General features: G+C 28.4%; 1 protein-coding gene and 1 long non-coding RNA gene across 4 annotated transcripts; both read right to left on the bottom strand.

Moving 5' to 3' along the window:
* Positions 1 to 2,506: 2,506 nt before the first annotated feature.
* LOC107625105 (uncharacterized) lies at positions 2,507 to 5,955 on the bottom strand. 2 transcript variants are annotated; one of them, XR_015905474.1, is made up of 6 exons: positions 5,766 to 5,955; positions 5,036 to 5,373; positions 3,804 to 3,954; positions 3,324 to 3,503; positions 3,030 to 3,178; positions 2,507 to 2,837 (listed from the first exon to the last, which is right to left on the bottom strand). It is a non-coding gene; the product is annotated as an uncharacterized LOC107625105 (long non-coding RNA). The 2 variants fall into 2 exon arrangements; XR_002357233.2 differs by lacking the exon at positions 5,766 to 5,955 and having other exon boundaries at positions 5,036 to 5,649.
* A 7,553-nt stretch (positions 5,956 to 13,508) lies between these two features.
* On the bottom strand, positions 13,509 to 18,026 carry LOC107625102 (uncharacterized). Of its 2 annotated transcripts, XM_016327681.3 has the most exons (4): positions 17,631 to 18,026; positions 17,184 to 17,524; positions 15,391 to 15,477; positions 13,509 to 15,246 (listed from the first exon to the last, which is right to left on the bottom strand). In XM_016327681.3, the coding sequence occupies exons 2-4, from the start codon at positions 17,520 to 17,522 to the stop codon at positions 13,873 to 13,875; spliced, it is 1,800 nt and encodes a 599-aa protein (XP_016183167.1). In that variant the 5' UTR covers positions 17,523 to 17,524; positions 17,631 to 18,026; the 3' UTR covers positions 13,509 to 13,872. The 2 variants fall into 2 exon arrangements, with proteins under 2 accessions (XP_016183167.1, XP_016183166.1); XM_016327680.3 differs by having other exon boundaries at positions 17,184 to 18,026.
* Between the last annotated feature and the right edge of the window lie 4,402 nt (positions 18,027 to 22,428).

Raw genomic sequence — 22,428 nt, 5'->3', positions numbered from 1 at the left:
AGTTCTAAAGAAACGCACCTCGAGATAAAAAAAATCCAAAAAACTCTTTATAAAAGGAAAGGTTTTTGGACAGCATTGAAAGCTTATTCATCAGCGCAATCACTATCACTATATTAGATGTATGACTGTTTCAAATAAACGCACCTCGAGATTAAAAAAATATCCAAAAAACTCTTTGAAATAGGAAATGTTTTTGGACAGTATTGAAAGCTTATTCATCAGCGCAATCAATTTCTACGAAAAATTTAAAAAAAAAATTGTATAAAAAAATACAAACATTGAAATACTCTGAATTAGTTGGATTCTATTCTCTAATAGAATATATAATTTGTATATAATATTAACTAAAATAGTTTCAAATAGTTATATTTTTTAATAAAATCAAAGAAACAGAATTTTAGAATTATTTTTATTTAATTTTAATAGAATCTTTATATAAAAATAATTCTATTAAATAAAAATTTACTTAAAACTCATATAAATATCTATTTTGGAATCTATTTATTTTATTAAAAAAAATATTTTGAATAGAATACTAAATTGGTGATCCAAAAATAATAAATTTTTGAATTTCAAATCCTGTCATCCCTATCTCTTACTAATACATATCGTAGGAGAAGTAATAAAGGATAAATTGAGACTAATTCAAAACTGATATATATATATATAGTATTTTAAGAATTTATTACTTCATACATATGTTTATTAAACTAAAAAAAAGAATTGTGGCTATCAACTGAATTCTTTAAATATTTGTGCAAAATATCAATAAAAACGGAGGAAAAAAATAAGTGGCATGATATTATGTGAAAGAGAAGATAAAGAAGTGGTGTCAAGTAAATGTTGATTTATATAAAAAATATAAGAAGGAGTAAGTATGAAAGAAGAGGATGAATTATGTTTTATTACTCAATTTATACCTATTAAAGAGAAATAACATTAACATTAAAACCATATCGTATCTTATATAAAAACAAATAGTAAGAGATTATAAAAAACAGAGTAACCTAAAAAATAAATGACATAAGAGTGAAAAGAAAATGAAGAAGAATCCTAAATTGTAACACTAAATAATAACCATAAGAAAGAGTGAGTATAAAAGATGATGAATTATGTTTATAGCTAATAAAGAGAAATAATATTAACATTGAAGACATATAGTATCCCATATAAAAGTAGAGAAGAAGAGAATATGAAATTATAGAGTAATCTAAAGAAAAATAAATGTCATGAGAGTGAGAAAAAAAATGAAAAAAAAAATCCTACGCTATAATAATAAGGCACATGAGAAATGAAATAAAATAGTTAAAAGTAATTCAATTAAAATCAAAAGAGCTAAAGTAATTTAAGTCAAGTCTTCTTTTTCATGGTTGGTTGGGTCACTATCATTTTTTTCTTCACTTTCTTCCTAATAAATACAATTACATAATCACTTACTACATATATTTAGCAAAAGTGGTAGGAAAAAAAAAAGAATTATGAGATTATATGAGGAGAGATAAAAAAAATTACATAAAGTGAATGTTGATTTATATAGTGATATAACAAAAAGTATATATAAAATGTGAGAATAAATTAGAATTTAACTCAATTTATACCTATTAAAAAGAATTGATTAACATTGAAAGGATATAGAAACTTATATAAAATTAAAGAATAAGAAAATATAAAAAATAATATTTAAAAAATCTTATTAACATTAAAAGCATAGAGTAATTTATATAAAATTAAAACACAAAAAAATTTGATATATTACATATAAAATACAATTTAAAAATGCAAATTAGTCCAATGATAAAATTTCTCTTTTGTCAAGGAGATCTAAAAAAAAACTATATTAAATGCATCTAAAAAAACGCACTTCAAGATACAAAAAAATCTAAAAAATTTTAAAAATATTACCTATGTATATTAGTAATATTTTAACAAATGTTAAATATACCCTATGTTACTAAAGAGTTCTACTAACATTTTTCTAAAAATTTAATAACATTTAGTAAAAATGTTACAAAAGATATTCTATAGTAATATTATGAAAAATATTACAATAGACCATTCATGGTAACACTTAGAGAAATGTTACAATAGATAATTTTTGTAACACTTAGAAAAATGTTACCTTAGATATTTTCTGTATGATATTTTATGTAACACTTAAAAAATGTCACAATAAGTCTTTCTAATAACATTTTAAAAAATATTACAATAGATATTCTATAGTAATACTCAAATAAATGTTACAAAAGATTTTCTTTGCTAACAAAAAAAAATATTATAATAAATCTTTAGTAACATTTAAATACACAATATCTTTAGTAACATTTAACCCACACCAGACCATGAAGTAAAGTGTTTTCTGGCCCGGGGGCCAACTTCCAGATTCTTAGAAACTTCCTCATTAAATACAATCTTGGAAGAGAGTATAATAGGCAGAAGAGCATGAATTTCATTAGTTACCATTTACAGGACTTCACAAGAAAGTAAGCAGTCACTTACACCAAGGAAATTTAACAATTTTTTTTCTCATGTACAAAAGGAAGTAAGCAGTCACATACAAGAAAGTAAGCAGGACTTAGTTATCTTGGTTTTTCAACTTTAACTATCCAAATATCCTAAGGTAACTATGTCAATTTAACATTTTTTTTCTCATGTACAAAGGAAATTGAAAATACTAAGTTCCATAAAATTCAAATAGAAAATAACAGATATAAAGTCTTAACAAAGGAATGCCCTGAATTGCCCTTTCCTCCATATACCTTGATGGCTTATAGAAGTTACCATATAATTCTGACCATTTCTTTAGGCTGTTATATACATGCTTTGCCCCAACCAAAAAGCTGATCATAAAACATGCTGGACTAGATAAGTACAAAAGGGGCAGTAACATAAATGATGGTTTAAGAGTTCAAATAGTTTACAAATTATTACATGGAAGAAAATGATTTTGCAATGCTTTTATAAATTTCTTTTCTTAGCTTTAGCCCTTCAATATTTTAGACTAGGAAAGAAAAAGGAAAGGGTAAACCCACCTGTAACTAGGGAAGCTCATCCCAAGAACACAAGCAATGTCGAGGTCTGATGCTTGAATAACCATTCCTTCATATAAAACATGGCATGCCTCGTTCACTATTGGAAAGAGTATCATCTCTACAATCTCTTGGTCAGTAATAGATATAGGCTGCAAAAGGAATAAATGCTATCAGCTTCACTACACAAGCTAATGCCGACGAGCAAATTCAAGAAGATATAGATTCAATCTAGTGAGAGAGGAAGCTTATGATCAAACAATCACTTGCAATACAGAATTTTCAAAAGAAAAGCACCTTTCCACCAGGCATAATATTGGCAAGTCTTCTCAACTCTTCAACAATTGGTAGTATTGAAAGATCGGGTTTTGGCTTGCTACCCTTTTCATAAATGTAGTGTCCTTTTCATTGTTTTTCTATAATGCAGTACTTCTTAGAAGTTCGCGGTTTGAGCATCCAACTCTTATCCATGACTAACTAATATTATAAAATTCAAAATGTCCAAAATGAGAAGGAAAAAAACTAAAATAAGGAGCATTTTACCAAACTATTGTTGCAAAACAAGGCATTATAATTTGCCATAACACTATAACAATTATAGAAGGTATGTAAGATAAAATCTCAAGACTAAATATAGGAGAAGTACCTCCTCAAACTTTCTACCAAACAATTAGAAGAAGAGATCAAAGAATTCTTGACAATAATGCATAAAATCAAGTACAACATATAATCTAACACATGCATTCACTTATTAAGATATGGATAAGAAAATCCTACTTGTTTTGAAGTTCAAACAGTTGCTAAAATGAGGATTATCGGTAGCGGCAACAAGCAGAATTTGGGGAGCAGTCCAATAAAATGTGGTTATGGTTGAGAATCATATATTGCTGCTAGGTACATTAGATTTCTCTGTAGCCTTGCTTGGTTCCTGAATTATTATAAACCAAAATCACAGGATTAATTTTTAAGTATATAAATATGCATGGCTGCAAATAATTTTTGGATGAAAAATGTTTAAATGTGCTAAATCAGACAAGAAAATTTATACCTCTGTAAATAGAATGTAACTTATTGAGGGAGAACATGAAGGATTGAGATCTAATACTGCCAATAAAAACTAATGTCTTCCATCATCAAAGTATCAAACTTACAATAATTATACTTTTGTTTTGAATTAATTGTGTACATTAAACAACTATTTCCCTAGTCAATGTCTATACTTGCTTAAGAATCAAGTATGGCGTGAATGATGTTCATGCAACTATCCCTAGTTATGAAAAAGTTGACTATACACAATCAAAATGGACTTGGCTTGAGGATGCAGCCAACATTTAGGTTCATCCGCACTTACTATTGAAGTTGCTCAATATTAGGCACACATTAGGGATATTTATTGGAAAATTAAATAAACATAAAGTATTATATAGTACTTGATTAGTTAAATATTTCTCAATGTACACTTTTTCTTTGTGTAATTAAGCAGAAAATTAGAAAATAAGTTGTTATTAAAAAAAATGGGTGTTAATTCCACTCGTCAAATGAGAAGAAGTCAAAAAGGGGAAAAATCATCATCATTACTTCTTGCCAAAAATACTTTTTTTGAATAATTATTTTTCTCAAATTAGTTATTAAACCTACTGGAAATAATCAAAGTGTTGTCGATTTCAACCTACTGGAAATCAATTATAACCAGAGCAATGGCAACCCTGCCAAAGGAGCACTACAAATTGTCTCAACAATTAAGAGTGAATGGAAACTAAACTAACAAGATTAGAAGAAACAATTTGTTATGGTGGAAAAGAACTTCTAAGCTGTCATGACATTTACAAAGATTGACCAGGATATGGAGACTACAATCAGATAAAGCTCCAAAATGATATGGTTTAACACAACAAAATTGAGATGAAACGGTAACAAATTAAAATAGATAAACTACCTTATGAAGTTTCCTACAGCCATATATAACTGTACCCAGGTTCTCTAAATACTTAAGTAAACAATAAACTGACCTGTGTTCATCTTCTGTCCAAGCAATACCCTTATGACGTTCCTGATCTGATCTTGAAGCCTTAGATCCATTATTAGACTCGTTGTTCGAATTCTAAGGTTGGCCACCCTTCTTGCCAGCTCCTTCATCACTAGCATTGCCTGTTGAGCCTTCTAAAGTAGAATTATAAGTCGGTAGAGTCACACGCCCAGATTCAATTAAGTTGACATCATCAACCAGAAGCTCATAGTGTTGTTTAACCTCTTCCAAAGTCTTCCCAATTACATCGGCAGCAATCTTCTCCCATCGATCCGGATCGTCCTCAGGGTAAGTACCCAAGGCATTCTCAAATGCTTTATCCTGCTCAAAGCTCCACTCAGGGCCTCGACATGATTCTTAATTAGCTAATTACACGCTAAACACCTACTTAACATTAAATAAATAAACACCAAAACAAGGAGTTTTGTATATTATTAATTCCCAAAAAAACGAATAGATTAATTCAATTTTTTCATTTTGCATATGGTTTATTATTTTTTATAATAAATATAAAAAATAATAAGATGATTCACTTTATCTGTAATATATATTATAATCAAACTATCTAGTATATATGATAATTAAAAAATAAATCTCATTTAAGATAAAAAAAATAATTAAATAAAAAGCAAGGTTAAACCAGTAATATTAAAGCTAGAAGCACATATATTTGAAACCGTTACTTTCCATAACAAGCAACGACGAAGATGTACCAATTCCTTCCTTCAGTTTCAGTAATTATTTCAATTGCTTCTTCCTGAAATTAGAATGGCAAATTTGGGAATTCTTACAGAGAGAATTAAAGGAAGCAGAGAGAAGGCGAGTTTTGTGGGAATATCGGAAATGGGAATGGAAACGGTTAGTAAATATTTCTTTCTTCCCTCCGAGCAGTTAGGGTAGTCTCCTATCTTGATTTCCATGATCGGAATAGGTAACATTTTTAAAGTTTTTTAAAAAAATTATATATATTTACTAACATTTTATTATAAATATTATTTTATATATAATTTTATAATAATCACTAACGCTTTAATAAATGTTAAGCAATAAATGTTACCAAATGTTCAAAATGTAGTAGTGTTTTTGCAAGAATCCCATTTTTCATCTATCTGATCATTTTAACTAATTATTAATTTTCATATGATTAGAGGTATAAGTATCCATTCTATACAAAAACAACAAGATTTATACAAAAAGCCTAAACGACAAAATGGTGACTTCTTTCGAAATGACGCAGTGGGGGGACGCAACGGCGAGCCAGAGGACAGAGAAGTGGACAAGGTGGGAGACGTGGCAACAGAGAGGAGAATGAATACGATGACAGAGTTACGGAAAGAAACACCGCAAATAGAGAGCACGACGCAGTGATGATCATGGTACGGTGAAGTGTGACGATGCGGTGAGAAGAGAGAGTGGCGAGAGGGTGGCTGCAAAGAGGTTGGATGGAGTATGGACAGCGTTAGGGATTTCTAAATTGAAGAAAAGTTATGTAAATGAGGATTAGGAGTTTTGGGTTTCTATATATGTGTGTGTGTCTGGGAAATGGCTAAAAATATATATGAGAAATAAACTATTAAGGACAATTCAGTAAATTTATGAATTTCAGGAATTAGCGGATATGGGGCGGGGATCCCTGCTCGGATCCCCGCACCTGCCTCGGAAGAATTTTGTCTCTCGTCCCCATTCTTACGGAGAAAATTCCCCACAGTCGAATCCCATTCGGGACAATCCTTGCAGAAATTCCCGCGTCTCGAGAAATTTTGCCATCCCTTTTATGCACGATATTAATTTCTATTATTAATTAGACTATCTTATGAAAATAAAAGCAACAAAATTATATAAAAACTTATTTTTAATATCTATTTTAAATTATTGATTATTTTATATAAAAACTGGAATAAAAACAACTTAGAACTATTTATCTCATTCTTGACAGTAACTATTTAACTATCAATTTGAATAAAACATGAAATCAGTTTTTGTTTTCTTTAAAAAAAAAAAGAGAGAGACTTAAAATTTAAAAATTTGTCATTTGTATGAGAACAAAACAAAAAGAAAAGTTAACAAAAATTTCTTTCTTTTGATTGAGTTTTTTATCCTAATTTTTGGAGCGATAATTTTTTTTTTGAGATTTTTTTTATGTATTTATCTCTCTGTTTTTCATTTTAAGTACTTTTTTGTCTCTATTTTTTTAATCTATATGTAAAGATAAAATCCAAAAAAAGTCTCAAAAATCATTTCATTGTTATTTTTTTATTAATTACCACAACATGTCTAATTAAACATACAAATATCATGAGTTTAATTTTATTATGTTATTTTAGTATCATATATATTTATATTATTATTTAATTAAATTATTCTTTTTAATATAATTATGTATTTTGATATTATATTAATACAATATTATATAATTAAATATAAAAACAAATAATAGGTTTTTAAATATTTTTTTTATGAAAACATATAAATTCGAATTAAAATGAATCATTCATAGGTTTTTAACTATTAAAACTTAAGACAACTTATATACTTTAATTAAAAAACTTATAAATCTCACAGAGATTTAGAGATAATTAAGTTTTGCTGCAACATAGGTATCTTAAAAAAAATTAATCAAGAACTTATTTTTTATTTATTTTTCTTTCTCTCATTTTATAATCCATTTCAAAAAAACAAAAACTCAATCAGTGGACTAAATAAGTCTTCTCTTTGTGTGGATATTAATCTGGTAAAATTGTAATCTTGAAAAACGGTGGATACTAATCTGGTAAGTAGGGCTGCACATGAATCGGATAATATCCACATATTCGCGGTAATTATTTGCATTCGATCCGAATTTTGCGGATATTATCCGATCAGCAGAGTCATCAAATCGGATCAGATCCGATCTGCACTATGGTAGGATCGGATTGCAGATTTGGCAGTGATATCCGCGGATCTGATCTGTAAATCTGCATATCCGCACATCTCATATAAATAGCATAGTTTAAGAAAGTAGACCCTAATGTGATATGAATTTTAGTGTGTTATTTTATGAATTTTATGATATCTTGTTTTTAATTTTTTATGTTGTACTTCAACTTAGAGTAATTAAACATAAATATTGTGTTATTATTTCATTTTTGTTATTCAAGAGAACTTTTATTGATAATATTTTAGAAGTAAATAGGCTTAAACAGGTGAAAAATAAATTTTTTGGATATTTTTTTTTTTTTTTGTAAAAACAGCCAAACAAAATCTTAAAATAGTTTTTTTTTTTAATTATGCGGATATACCCGATATCCGATGCGATCCGATCCGCAAGTATGCGGATCGGATCAGATCGGATATAGCCTGAAAAAATACGGATATCGTATCCGATGAGTGCAGTGCGGATCGGATAGAATTTTAGGCTATATCCGATCCGATCCGATCCGATCCGTGTGCAGCCCTACTGGTAAGGTTGTAATCTTGAAAAACGGATACCCAGCAAAGTCTTCTCTTTGTGTGGATACTAATCTAGTAAGGTTGTAATCTTGGAAAACGGATACCCAGTAAAGAGAAGATTGAGATTCTTGTCTTCTTTCTCTTATTTTATTCGATTTTTGCCAGATATTTTATTTAATTATTATATATTTTATGTGTATCCTTGTATAGCTAAGTTTTTAAATTAGTAGGTGATCAAATAAAATATTTATTCATATAAAACTGTAATTAATTAATTAATTAATTAATTATTATTATTATTATTATTATTATTATTATTATTATTATTATTATTATTATTATTATTATTATTATTATTATTATTATTATTATTATTATTACATTTGTCAATTTTGATCTTTGCAAAAGCTTAATAGTATTTATATTTTATTTTATTATTTTTTTACATATATATGAGTTTAATTTTAATATAAAATTTTTTGTATAATTATCTAATTAATTAAATTCATGCATTTATATGTCTTTTTAAGTAATGATTGTGAAAATTAATTATTTTTATTAATATAATAATATATGATTAGTTATCTATAAATCATTTACACTAAAAAGAATAGAAGAAATATGAGATTATGTGAGGAGGGATAAAGAAATTGTGTAAAGTGAATGTTGATTTATATATAGAGATATAACAAAGAGTAAATATAAAATGGAAAAATAAATTAGAATTTAACTCAATTTATACTTATTAAAAAGAATTTATTAATATTGAAAGGATATACTAACCTATATAAAATTAAAGAATAAAAAATATAAAAAATAATATTAAAAAAATCCTATTAACATTGAAAGTATAGAGTAATCTATATAAAATTAAAACACAAATAAAATTGATATATTACATATCAAATACAATTTAAAAATGTGGATATAGTCGAATAGTAAAATTTCTCTTTACCAAGGAGAAGATGCGGGTTTGATTCCTGCTATCCGCCCCTGCCCTTATTCAAAAGAAATAAAAAATTCTTTGGAAAAGGAAAGATTTTTTGCTCTTCCAAAGAGATACACCTCGATATCCAAAAAAAATTTGGACAGATCTTTTTATAGGGCAATAAAAAATTATATTAGTTGCATGGCAGTTCCAAAAAAATGCACCTCGAGATCTAAAAAAATTCAAAAAATTCTTTAAAAAAGGAAAGATTTTTGGCAGTTTCAAAGAAACGTATCTCAAGATCCAAAAAAAAAAAATCAAAAAACTCTTTGGAAAAGGAAAGATTTTTGGCTCTTCCAAAGAAACACACCTCGATATCCAAAAAAATTCAAAAAACTCTTTGAAAAAAGAAAGGGTTTTTGGACAGATCTTTTCGTAGGACAATAAAAAATTATATTAGTTGCATGACAGTTTTAAAGTAATGCACCTCGAGATCCAAACAAAATTCAAAAAACTCTTTGAAAAAGGAAAAGTTTTTGGAAGCATTGAAAGCTTATTCATCAGTGTAATCAATTTCTACGGAAAATTCAAAAAACTTTTTTGTATAAAAAATTTAAATGTTGGAATACTCTTAATTAGGTGGATTCTATTCTCTAATAGAATATAGAGTTTGTATATAATATTAACTAAAATAATTTTAAATAGTTATATTTTTAATAAAATTAAAGAAATAAAATTTTAGAATTATTTTAATTATAACTCATATAAATATCTATTAAATAAAAATTTTTATTTATAACTCATATAAATATCTATTTTTGAATCTATCTATTGTATAGAGAAAAAATATTTTGAATGAAATATTAAATTGGTGATCTAAAAATAATAAATTTTTCAATTTCAAATCATGTCATCCCTATCTTGAACTAATACTTATCGAAAGAGAAATAATAAGAGATCAATTGAAACCGATTTAAATCGGAGATACATATATATCAATATTTATATATAGTATATGGTATATGGGCAAGATGTATTGGGATCACTTAAAATTTAATAATAAATATTATTATGTTTTAAAAAAAAATAAATAATAAGCGCTCTTGATTTAGTTCGGTAGAATGTGGATTTTCAAAATTTTAGAGAGCCTGATTTCATTCTTGTTATATTGAGAATGACAATGAAATAATTAAACAATAGTGCTGAATTTGACCTCTTGAACTGTAAAATTTTAAAAAGTTAAGAATGAATCTAGAACCACTTAAAATTGACGTGGCATCATATTAAAAATCCTAAAAAGTTAAGAATAAATACGGAAGTTACCTTTAGCAATATTATAATATATTACTAATAGATAAGTAGATTGTGAAAAAGATAATATAATTATCTGAGAGATCTTTCTTTGTATCTAATAAAAATGTCTCTACTATATTTTCTTGCTTTTATCTGTTACCTTTTTTTGTTGTGTAAGTTTTTGGATAAATAGTACACCAAAAATAGTAGAGATAATAGTTATTATGCATTGGTATTAACTTTTATTATTAATTAGATTATCCTATGAGAATAAAAATAACAAAATTATATAAAAACTTATTTATAATATCTATCCCAAATTATTGATGATTTTATACAAAAACTGGGATAAAAGCAACCTAAAATTATTATTCTCACTCTTGACTGCAACTATTTAACTATAAAACTCTATAAGCTATCTAACTATAAAACTCTATAAGCTGCATCCGTCATGTATGGAACTATATATTTAACATTTTAGTCCTTACTTGTCACTCTATTATCCTACCTTCCGAAAATAGACACTTTGAAAAAGCATGATCATGCTTCAAGGTCCTTTCCTCTTTGAAGATTGAATTACAAGAGATCTTCAATCCAAATAATCCCAATGCCACATCCAGGAAACTCCATAGAAATGTCTTCATCTGATTTGTGTGGCTAAAAGACAATGCTAATGAAATATGTTGACAAAATATGTTGACAGAAGAACTCAACCACACAAGTCAAATGAAGATATTTCTATGGAGTATCTTGGATGTGTCATTGAAGTTATTTGGATCAAAGATTTTTTGTGGTTCATTGAATTCATCAACTGTTACTGCCACGGACTTTTAATGGTAATTAAGATCTAATAATGGTTTATGATAAAAAAGAAGTATATTTTTGCAACAATGAACCTATCATAGATCGGATCATATCCATAAATTTATGGTATTTATCTGTATCTAATCCATAATTTGTGGATATGATCTAATCTGTAAGATGATCGGATTAGATCGGATCTGATCCACATTCTAATTGGATAGAAATAAATATGTTTAAAAGAATAAAAAAAATATTGATTATTTTATAAAAAAAAATTTAATATTTTTTATTTTACGTATATATTTGATATTCGATCTAAATATAAAAAGTGCAAATACTGAATCCAATTTGATGAGTTTAGTGCAAATCGGATCGAAATTTTGGTCATATTCGATTAATATTAATTAAAATATTTATAATGATTATACTTTTAACTAAGAAGAAGTCCAAAAAAATACAAGAATACAAGAACAATTTAATCAGATATTAGAAAAAAATTGTACTTTAAATCAGTTAGATTTTTTTCCCATATATATATATATATATATATATATATATATAATGTAATAATAATATGGTAATTATTTTATATGTCACAAATATAAATAGGTTTTTTTTTGTGAATTTAAGAAAGTTTTATGAGTCTTTAGTCCTATTATCGATCTTTTTAGTATTAATCTTCATATTATCGATTTGATTCATATATAATTCGGATAATAAATTATTTGGTGACGTATTTTTTTTTTACTATGACATACTTCTTTCGTATAAACAATATTAGGAAAAACCTAATAATTAAGCTATTTCAGTTTTTGTTTTAGTCCAATTCAGTTTTTTTGAAAAAAAAAATCTTTTAAAACAATTTAGTAATATGTGAAAAAGAACACCAAATAAATTAAAAAAAAAAATTAAAATACAATAAAAAAATATCTTTAGCAAAAGATAAAATAAACATCTTTATCTGAGTGATTCTTTTTTCATTAAGCTAATTCACTTTGAATTTTATTAGTTATTAATTAACCATTGAATCCTGCAAAATCTTTATAATTTCCTTTTGGCCTATCTTGCTAAATTTATAAATATACACGTATAGGTTAAAATTATTAACAATGCTAGGTGTACAAAAAATTAACTACTAAATTAATTACTAATATAAAATATATTTTAAAATATAAAATACATATTAAAAATAAATTAATAATATATATATTTATATACAAAATACATAATAGTTAATTTGGTGAATTATGTTTAGTGTGTCAGTGTGTATAACTTTTTTCTAAACTATTTGGAGTATATAGAAAACACTTTACTCCCACATGCTACAACTACAAATTGAGAAGATATTATAGACATGGATAAGCAAAGAAATTTCAATATTTTTCAATTATTGAATCAATTATTTTCTTTGGAGTAATATCAAATCAGTTTTTAAGAAATTTTTAATCGAATATTTTAATTCTCAATAAATTTTAATTACTAAATTAGTCTTTAACTTTTTATTGTTAGCCAAATCAATATCAAAACAAATTATGATAAAAAAAATTAAATAAATCAACCTCTGTCATTATTTAATAAAGAAATAACAGTTCATAAGAATTTTTTAAAATTTCATATTAGTTCTTCTATGAAAGACGAATAATATGACGTCGAGACAAATTTGTCTAATGAAATTAAGATTTGAAAACTAATTTGGTGAATAAAATATTGAATACTAAAATTTCCGACTAAAAGGCAATGCTACATGACAAACGAAACTTAACATTTTGGATTAAAACTTGGCCAACAAATGTATTTTTATACGTAATATCCAAAGGATATAGTATTGGTTAAACTCCTAAATCCTAATAGTATAAAAATATATTGTTGATCTAAAATGTTGGTTAATATTGATAAAAAATAACGGTTCGTGAAATTTCTCAATAATGCAATATATTCAATCTGAATCCTTGACTCCACCAGCAACCCATTGATTGGCATAAAGAGTAAGAACCAAAGGAAATGCAACCAAAGCTCATTTATCATGTTCACTTCATCCATTAACTTTAGAAGGTCTTGAACTGTTCATAAAAGCAGCAAAAGGTTCAGACTTTCTTTGAGCCTTCAATACATCCAAGTATCCAATCATAATAAAAGCATGTCTAATTGATTAGGCTTATAGGCTACGCACTAACTATACAATCTAATTTATCATCAAATTTTGGGGATTGTTGAACACCTAGCAAGGTTATCTCTTAACAAAGGATTTTATGAGCCTCAAAATGTGACATACACTATATAGTACTCATAGCTAAGCAAGTCATTTGACAGAAAAATCAATAGCCTCCTTAGCATTATTTTCAGAACTTTTCAATTTTTGAACACTCTCACCACCATTCAGGAGATGGAATATTGATCAGTTCAGATGGCAAGGAACCATTGTCACTTAACCTTGGAACTGAGTCTTTATCGAAAAGCCAGTTTTCGATATCAACAAACGAATCAGGTAAACTGGAACATTCGGTTGGTGGTTCAACATTTCCAGTAGGGGTTACATGTGTATCGGATTCGTTTACATTGGGTGGTTGGACTTGGTTGGAGGATCCGGAATCTTGTAGATGAGAGCATGCAATTGGAGGTTCAACACTTTGACCAGTATTTTTGCACCAATTTGATTCAAAAGCTGAAATGTTATCCGCATTTCCAGAAGCTTCCCTTTGGTTGACCTCTTGTTGATTTGATTGATAAGTTTCTTGACTTTCAATTTCACATGGAACAATATTTCCAACAGCATTTTCATTTTGATTTCTCATTTGATGCTCATTTTGATGCTGGTTGCTATTAGAGGGCGCCGAATAAATTAAAGGTGAATCACCATCCTGAATGTAAGGTTCATAGAAATTGTTGCCCTCATTTGACTGGATGAATGGTTGGCTGTATGTTTGCGGACGAGACCTGGAATTTGGTGACAACGGTGAATTTCCGGGGAGCCAAACACGATTTGCGTCATTGACATTGCTCTGATTAGAGAATCCTGGAGCAGTATGATATTCATCACCTTGTAGCTGTGTTGAACTAACATGGTTGCTGAGGCTGGACGAAACATGACCAGAGTGATTCACTGTTGGGAAGTTTGCGGCAGTGGCTACTCTGTTCGGCACTGTAAGGGGATGAAGGAACTGATGACTTAAACCACTTACACCACTTCCTCGCTCCTTATGGATGGCATGCGTACGCACACCGAGACAATGCTTTGGAAAAAAGAGAGGTTGGGGTCTGTTTCTAACGAATGCACCTCTGTAGGACCTACCATGGTTTGCACCATTCGGGATTGATATGTTGGGGGCTTTCGAGTATACAGGGATGTTATTCGGGATAGGGAGCTGGTTCTGCACCCTGGAATTCAGTGCAGGGGAGTGAGCAACCAATCTTGCTGGACGAGAAATGTTATTCTGAGGCACAGAATTCAATGAATAACTGTGCACTGCAGTTGACCTTCGTGCTTGATTCCGTAAAATGGAATCTGGAGGCAAGTGAATAACCTCAGGAGGCAGAGTTTCATTACACTCCCGATGCCCCGCACGTAATGAAGTACCATGATTGGGCAAAGCTGGTAAGGGAGAAAAATTGCCCAGCTTGAAGTTTTTCCTCTGAATTTTCCATAGCTCAGTTTTATCATTTGCATGACAATGATCTAAAATGTGCAAACCAGTGCCCCACATTAAACATGGTGCTAGGGAGTCGCAGACATAACAGTGACACTGCATAGTGTCAAACAGAAATCAGCATAATAGATAGAAGGATGATATCGAATAGTAAGTAACAATTAGAAATATTCAAGATAAAATGAGACATGAGTGCAAAAGTTAGATAATAGAGCGAGGCTATAATCTTCACTTATTTACCTGGTCACAATGTGTTTCATGGGGTGTGGAAGAAAAAGGGAATTTAGCACAAGCATGCCGGGCATGAGGATAGTCTCTACAAGCAACCTGCAAGCCAAAACAGAATGAGCCTTCACATTTGAAAAGCTATACAGTCCCAATCACATCTACTACCAAAAATTAAAAATAAAATAAAGGGAAAAAAAATGAAAAGAGTAAATTTGGATCAACAAATCCTTTAAATATATTCTCAAGCATACTCTACCTAAGAAGCATGGAACTTTTCTATAAGTTACATTTACATGTAGATATATACAACAAAAACATTGTTTTATACCCATTCAGTGGAATTGGCTACATTAATCAAACAATGAGATTGAGCCCTACTATATACCATGTCTGCAGAAAATCTGTTTAAAATTTAATTCTTTTTTAATGATTTCATCTATAGTTTTTCTTGGTCTTCTTTTTCGCCACCCTATTGGGCTGCCCTGTCTAATGCAGGATGCTACTCCCTTTTCGACAATAGATGCATACCAACTTTCTCTCTATGCGCATTCAAAAGCATACTAGAACGTAGAAGTTAGCTAACAAATCAGCAACCATCAAGTTGAGATGTGGGTATCCAATAGACTATTTGGACGGGGTTTGTTGAGGTTATATAGAGATTTGAAGAAGATACGACATAATTATCTACATTAATGATATATATTTGTACACATGACATGACAAGTTTAGAGAAACTTTGCAATCTGTGTTTATGCCAAGCCATGTTTGAATCTGCAAACAAGCTTTATCAGTTTCCCTTGTAATCCGACAAGAAAATCCGTACTCAGAGCATTAAACATTAAGCATTTGAAGAAACTATGATTTATGCATATTTTAAAAGTTATCATACCTAAGTAAAATTTTCAAGAAGAAAATTACTTTGATTTCCTTGTTGACATAAAAGCATGGCACAAGTAAATGAAAACTTGCACGTAACAGGGTAAAATTTTTTAAACCAAAGAAACAATGAACATCAAATTGCACAGGAATATTATGGCAAGTTGCAAAGCATTCTAGAAAATATAATGCCATTGAAGCCTTATTAAATATAATGAATGCAACACATTCAGGAAATAGAAAAACATCCAATGCTTAAGACATTAGATAACAAGATCAACTTAAAGACCAACCACAATAGCCATTAAAGCTAGACACATTCTTTACCAATAAGTAACCACAACTCCTCTAACCAAAATACATCATTGGGAGTACCATTTGTCCAGTCACGTGCTCATATTACTGAGTGACAAATCTATGAGTGCGATGTAGTATTAATGTATTTTTCATCAGATTCCTCTTAATTCCTCTTCCTCGAGCCTTGCCTATCAATAACATATGTTAGGAATCCCATATGCTTCCTCGCTCCTTACTGCTCTCTCTAATCTTACTGTATCTTAAAGCCAAAGTTCTTACAACATCAACTATCATGTTGCTATGCATTGAGAAATCACTAAATTCACATGCGAAACACCATCACAAATCAATATCCAACTTCTAAAACACCAAAAAAAAAATACATAATCAACTTCTAAAACACCAACACAAATCACTATACATTGATATATCACTAGATTCACTTCTAAAACACCAAGCAAAATCAATAAACAACTTGTAAGACATCAAGACCAATCAATCAATAATCAACTACAAAAACAACAACATAGATAAATAGTTGACTTCTAAAACATAAACAAAAATGACTTATGCTTGTTAATTCCCAATAACAACTAAAATATGTAAACTTCAACTCAAAGGAGACAACATACCTGACCCTTCTCTCCAACTACAAGCAACTCATCTGACCCAGTTGGCTCATCATCCACACAAGTGACACCATTTTCAGGGTCACCATCAAGAACTACACAATCACCATCTTCATCATCCACCAAGTTCTTCACAGCCACTGTTGAAGACTTTGACTTGGGTTGATGAGGTTTGTTCTCACGGATGATGATAACGTCATCTGAATCATCTGATTTTCCATCATCATCAGAGTCAGAATCAGACATGCCAAGAAACTCCCTTATCCAATCATAGTCCATGCTTTTCAGTCCCTTCTCGGGACCCTGTTCTTCATCGGAGCTTATCTCCAACACCTCAGGCATGGCTTCCACACACAGCAACAGGAATATGTTTAATAGCAACAAAGTAAAAAGCAAAGCAACAAAAAGGGTACCTCGGAAACCTTAAAAAGGACGAATTTTTGAGACAACCTTGTTCTGGGTTGCGATAATCGTTGTCCCAGAAAAATTCACATCATGAAAGATAAAGAAAAAAGAAAGGGTTGCGGTGAGAATCAAGACACGGGGGTGATGTGCACCAGAGAGGAATCGAAAGGCTGAATCTTTCGGAGAAATTGAGGTTAAGGGCCATATAGATTGAAGAGAACAATAATGGGATTTTGTGTGCACTGTGCACACAATGAGTGTGGAATTGAGGAACGCCTTTTGCCTAGAAAGACTGTTGAGGTTGCGAAAGTAGGGACTAGGGATAGAGAACAGAGAAGTTGAGTAACAATTGTTTCTTTTCTTTTTCTTTCTTTCTTTCTTTTTTTTTTTACTATTTTGGCAATAAACATTAAAGATTAAACAATCCAAAATGCATTATTTAGTTTCTCAATTTAGAACCAAAATTATTTATACATTTTGGGGAAAAATCACGAGGGGTAGATTATTTTCTATAATGATGAGAAAACAAATGTTAATTTTGGCAACCGTTTCATGATTACTATGATGAGTTTAATTGCATTATTGAGATTGTAAAATAGTCGTACAATTATATTTATTTTTTTTAAATGATTATACACACAATTAATATAAAATATAGTTATTTTTATTATGATATTATGTAATTAAATATAGATATAAAATTATTTTATATTGACAATATGTTAAAATTAAATTTTACTATTACGGTTACCAAAAAAAAAATTCTACTACTACGATACTCATAAACAATTACTTATTCGAATATGATAAATATATGAGTACTTTTTCACATAAATTTAAAATAATAGTACCAAAAAAAAAAAAGTTAAACTACTAGGTTGGTCTTTAGTTTGTTTGGGTGAGTTTTTAAGAAAATATTTTTTTTGAGTTATCTTTTTTTAAAAGATCTTATAGAAAAGTAAAAGTAATTTTATGTTTGGGTATCTCATGCAAAAAGATTTTTTTATCTATCAATTATGTGCTTGTTTGGGTGCCATTTTTCAATAAAAAAATATCTTTTTTCAATAAAAAAAATATCTTTTTTTATTTTTTAGCGTGTTTGGCAAATTTCGAGTAATAAAAGTAAAAGCACTAGAAAAATCAGAAAAAACATCTTTTTTTAGAAGCTGTAATTTACATCTTTTTTTAAAAGATCTTTTTTCCTTAAAAAAAAAAGATATTTTTCAGGTAATAAATAAACAAAAAAGTACTTTTATATTGTTATATCCAAACATAATTGATAGATAAAAAGATCTTTTTGTATGAGATATCCAAACATAAAATTACTTTTACTTTTCTATAAGATCTTTTAAAAAAAGATAACTCGACAAAAGATCTTTTCTTAGAAGCTCACCCAAACAAGCCCTATATGTTTGGGTATAACGATATAAAAGTATTTTTTTGTTTATTTATTAGATGAAAAACATCTTTTTTTTTAAGAGAAAAAGATCTTTTAAAAAAAGATGTAAATTATAGCTTCTCAAAAAAGATCTTTTTTTTTTTATTTTTCTAGTGCTTTTACTTTTACTACTAGAAATTTGCCAAACACGTTAAAAAATAAAAAAGATCTTTTTTCATTGAAAAAATATCTTTTTTAGATCTTTTAAATTTTGAATTTTTATGATCTATTATTATTTATTTTATAAGTAGAATCAAGAGAAAAATATAAGAGAAAAAATATTTAATAGTGAAAGATTTACTTTATCCTCTAAAGTGAAAATCTAAAATTTAGAGGATTCAAAATCATTAGAATATATCTTAAAATTTTAATTGCATTAATCTATTTTTTATTTTATTATATAAAAATTAAATTTTTACATTTAATGATAGAGATGAAGTCATAACCAAAAAATTAATAGAGTTGACTTGATATGTTTTTAAATTTGAAAAGATTTTTAATTTATTTTTTATAACTCATTAAATTCAATTAATTACGATAAATTAATTATTAATTAATTTAATTAGATATTTCAGTATTAGATAATTTATTATAATTTATATTAATCAATTAATTATAATAAATAAATCAAATAAAATCAATTATAATAAATAAATTATACAACTAATTGATTTAATTAATGCATATATTACATTAGGTTCGGTTGTTCACTTGTCGAACGGGTCGGATCTGAAGATGAGAAAGGTGGGGCGACTAGAGATGGGTGTAGGTGAGCCTTGACGCGTAGCTCCTCCGAGTTACCGAGCCGTGTATGTGGGGGGGGGGGGGGTTTCCACCTGCAAAAGGACTCTGACACCCAAATCAGTATCCGTACGAGATGGAGAGTTTATGTCAAGGTAGGTGACGTACCTGGGGAAGGGGTTGGACCTTCCTCTTATATAGTCTGTACCAACGTGAGTCCCACATGGGCAGACCCTCTTTTCTAGAAGCTTCCTCTCCAGCTGTCCAGATTCACGCGGAGAGAGATGCCACTCGGGTCGCCCCTTGGTTGGGCTCCGTTAACCCACCGGGTCGGGCGGACGCCCGGACCTTAATTTCAGGTTAATGAGCTGGGCCGGAACACATTAAATCCTAAATCAATTATAATCAATTATAACTAATGAAAAAATTGATAGATTTAGTTTTGGCTTGAGAATATTTTTATTTTATTTAATTGATTAAACCAAATCAACTATAATCATTATTATTATATTATTATTCTACAACACGTAGCATTCTAACGTTAAAAATATTGACGTGACGCATTCTGGTGTTAGTATGTTTGCGGCTCTCTTCTAAATTTATTTTAAGAAAATATTTTTTATAATTATTTGAAATCAGTATTTAATAAATAATTATACTAATTGTCAATCATTCTAATTATATTCAGTGTCAATAATTTTAATTATCAATCATTATACTATAATTTTGGGTAAAGTACTAAATTAGTCCCCTACGTTCGAGCGTAATTGTGTTTTGGTCTTTAAGATTTAGAGTGTCCTATTTGAATCCAAAAAAAGTTTTATTTAGCTTCAATGTAGTCCCACCGTGAGGTCAAAGTTAAATAATTAATGGAATATCTTATATAACTGCAGTACAAGAACAAGATCGATAATCTGGATAATAAGTACAAGCTCCAGAGGAACAAAATCAACCATGGATGCATTAATACATTTATTTATCATTCTCTTTAGTTCTATAGAAAATATTTCATTTAAATTGTAAGAAGAATGATAAATAAATGTATTGATGCATCCACGATTGATTTTGTGCCTCTGGAGCTTGTACTTGTTCTTCAGATTATCGACCTTGTTGTTGTACTGTTGTCATATAGGACATTCTGTTATTTATTTAACTTTGACCTCACTATGGGACTATATTGAAGCTAAATGAAACTTTTTTGGATTCAAATAAGACATTTTAAACCTTAAAGACTAAAATAGGATTACGTCCAAACGTAGAAGACCAATTTAATACTTTACCCAATAATTTTTAATAAAATATAATTAGACATAAATATGATCAAAATTATTAATAGCTTTGTTAATATTCATTCTAATACACATGTGTGTCATAAATTCATATTGATATCAATAATTAATTTCTATAATTAATTTCATGCTACTAAAGGTTATATATAGTATTTTTTGTGGTTTATGAGTCTAGGTTTAAGAGCCAAAATATGCTGTTTAATTTTTTAATTTATTATTTTTTTTTTACTACTTCATGGAATAAGAATATATTTTTTGGTTTTCTTCGAAGTTGATCTTTTTAACATACAAGTTACAATTTTTTATGATATTTTTTTTAATGTGGTCATTCTATTATTATTCTTTTGATAATTTGATAATTGTCCTTACTCAAACTTATTCTTTTCGTTTAACGTTACAATAGGATTTTCTTTTGTCGCAATCGTTTACAATGCATCACATCCGTCAAATATCACATCGAGTTGTATTCACTGATTGGGTTCTAATTACATATATGTAAAAGTTCAACGAAAAGACAATAAACTCTATTTTACTGAAGGATTGTTGGATCTTATAACCAATCTAATAGAATGTAGATAAAGTTAGTTTTCTTAGAAAAGTATCTGATGACGTGTTCTAGTGTCAATATGCATATCTCTCTCTCCTCAACTTATTTTAGAAAAGTATCTTCTTTATAATTATATAAAAATTAGTATTTAATGAATAATTATACTAATTGTCAATATTTTTGTTCTCAATCATACATAATTAGCTTTTATATTAATAACACCTCTCTCTTCTTAACTTATTTTAGGAGGGTATCTTTTTTATAATTATATGAAAATTAGTATTTAGTAAATAATTATATTTTCATTCTCGATCATACATAATTAGCATTTATATGATACTTATATTAATAGCACTTCTCTCTTCTCAACTTATTTTAGAAAAGTATCTTTTTCATAATTATATGAAAATTAACATTTAATAAATAATTATACTGATTGTCGATCATTCTAATTATCAATAATTAAAATATAATTGTCAATCAAACATAATTATCATTTATATGATATTTATGTTAATAGCACCTCTCTCTTCTCGGCTTTTTTTGGAAAGTACCTTCTTTATATTTTATATAAAAATTAGCATTCAATGAATAATTATACTAATCATTATATTATTCTAAAATAGGTAGCATTTTGGTGTCAAGAATGCTGACGTGGTGCATTTTGGTGCCAATATGCTTGCATCTCTTGTCTAAATTTATTTTAGGAAATATCTTTTTTATAATTATATGAAATCAGCATTTAATGAATAATTCTACTAATTGTCAATTATTCTAATTAGAGGTAAATACCAAATCGGTACACAAAAGATTCTGATATTGACAAAA

Source organism: Arachis ipaensis, chromosome B2, assembly GCF_059453495.1.
Source record: "Arachis ipaensis isolate K30076 ecotype BB chromosome B2, ASM5945349v1, whole genome shotgun sequence".
Taxonomy (NCBI): Eukaryota; Viridiplantae; Streptophyta; class Magnoliopsida; order Fabales; family Fabaceae; genus Arachis; species Arachis ipaensis.
This window is presented reverse-complemented; position numbering and strand designations above follow the sequence as displayed.

Bases quoted from the DNA above. Each gene is read 5' to 3' on its own strand.
- LOC107625102 (XM_016327680.3), bottom strand. From the start codon at position 17,522: ATGCCTGAGGTGTTGGAGATAAGCTCCGATGAAGAACAGGGTCCCGAG. The intron at 15,478-17,183 runs GTATGTTGTCTC...TTTGGCTTGCAG, and splicing joins TAGTTGGAGAGAAGGGTCAG to GTTGCTTGTAGAGACTATCC. The intron at 15,247-15,390 runs GTAAATAAGTGA...GACACTATGCAG, and splicing joins ATGAAACACATTGTGACCAG to TGTCACTGTTATGTCTGCGA.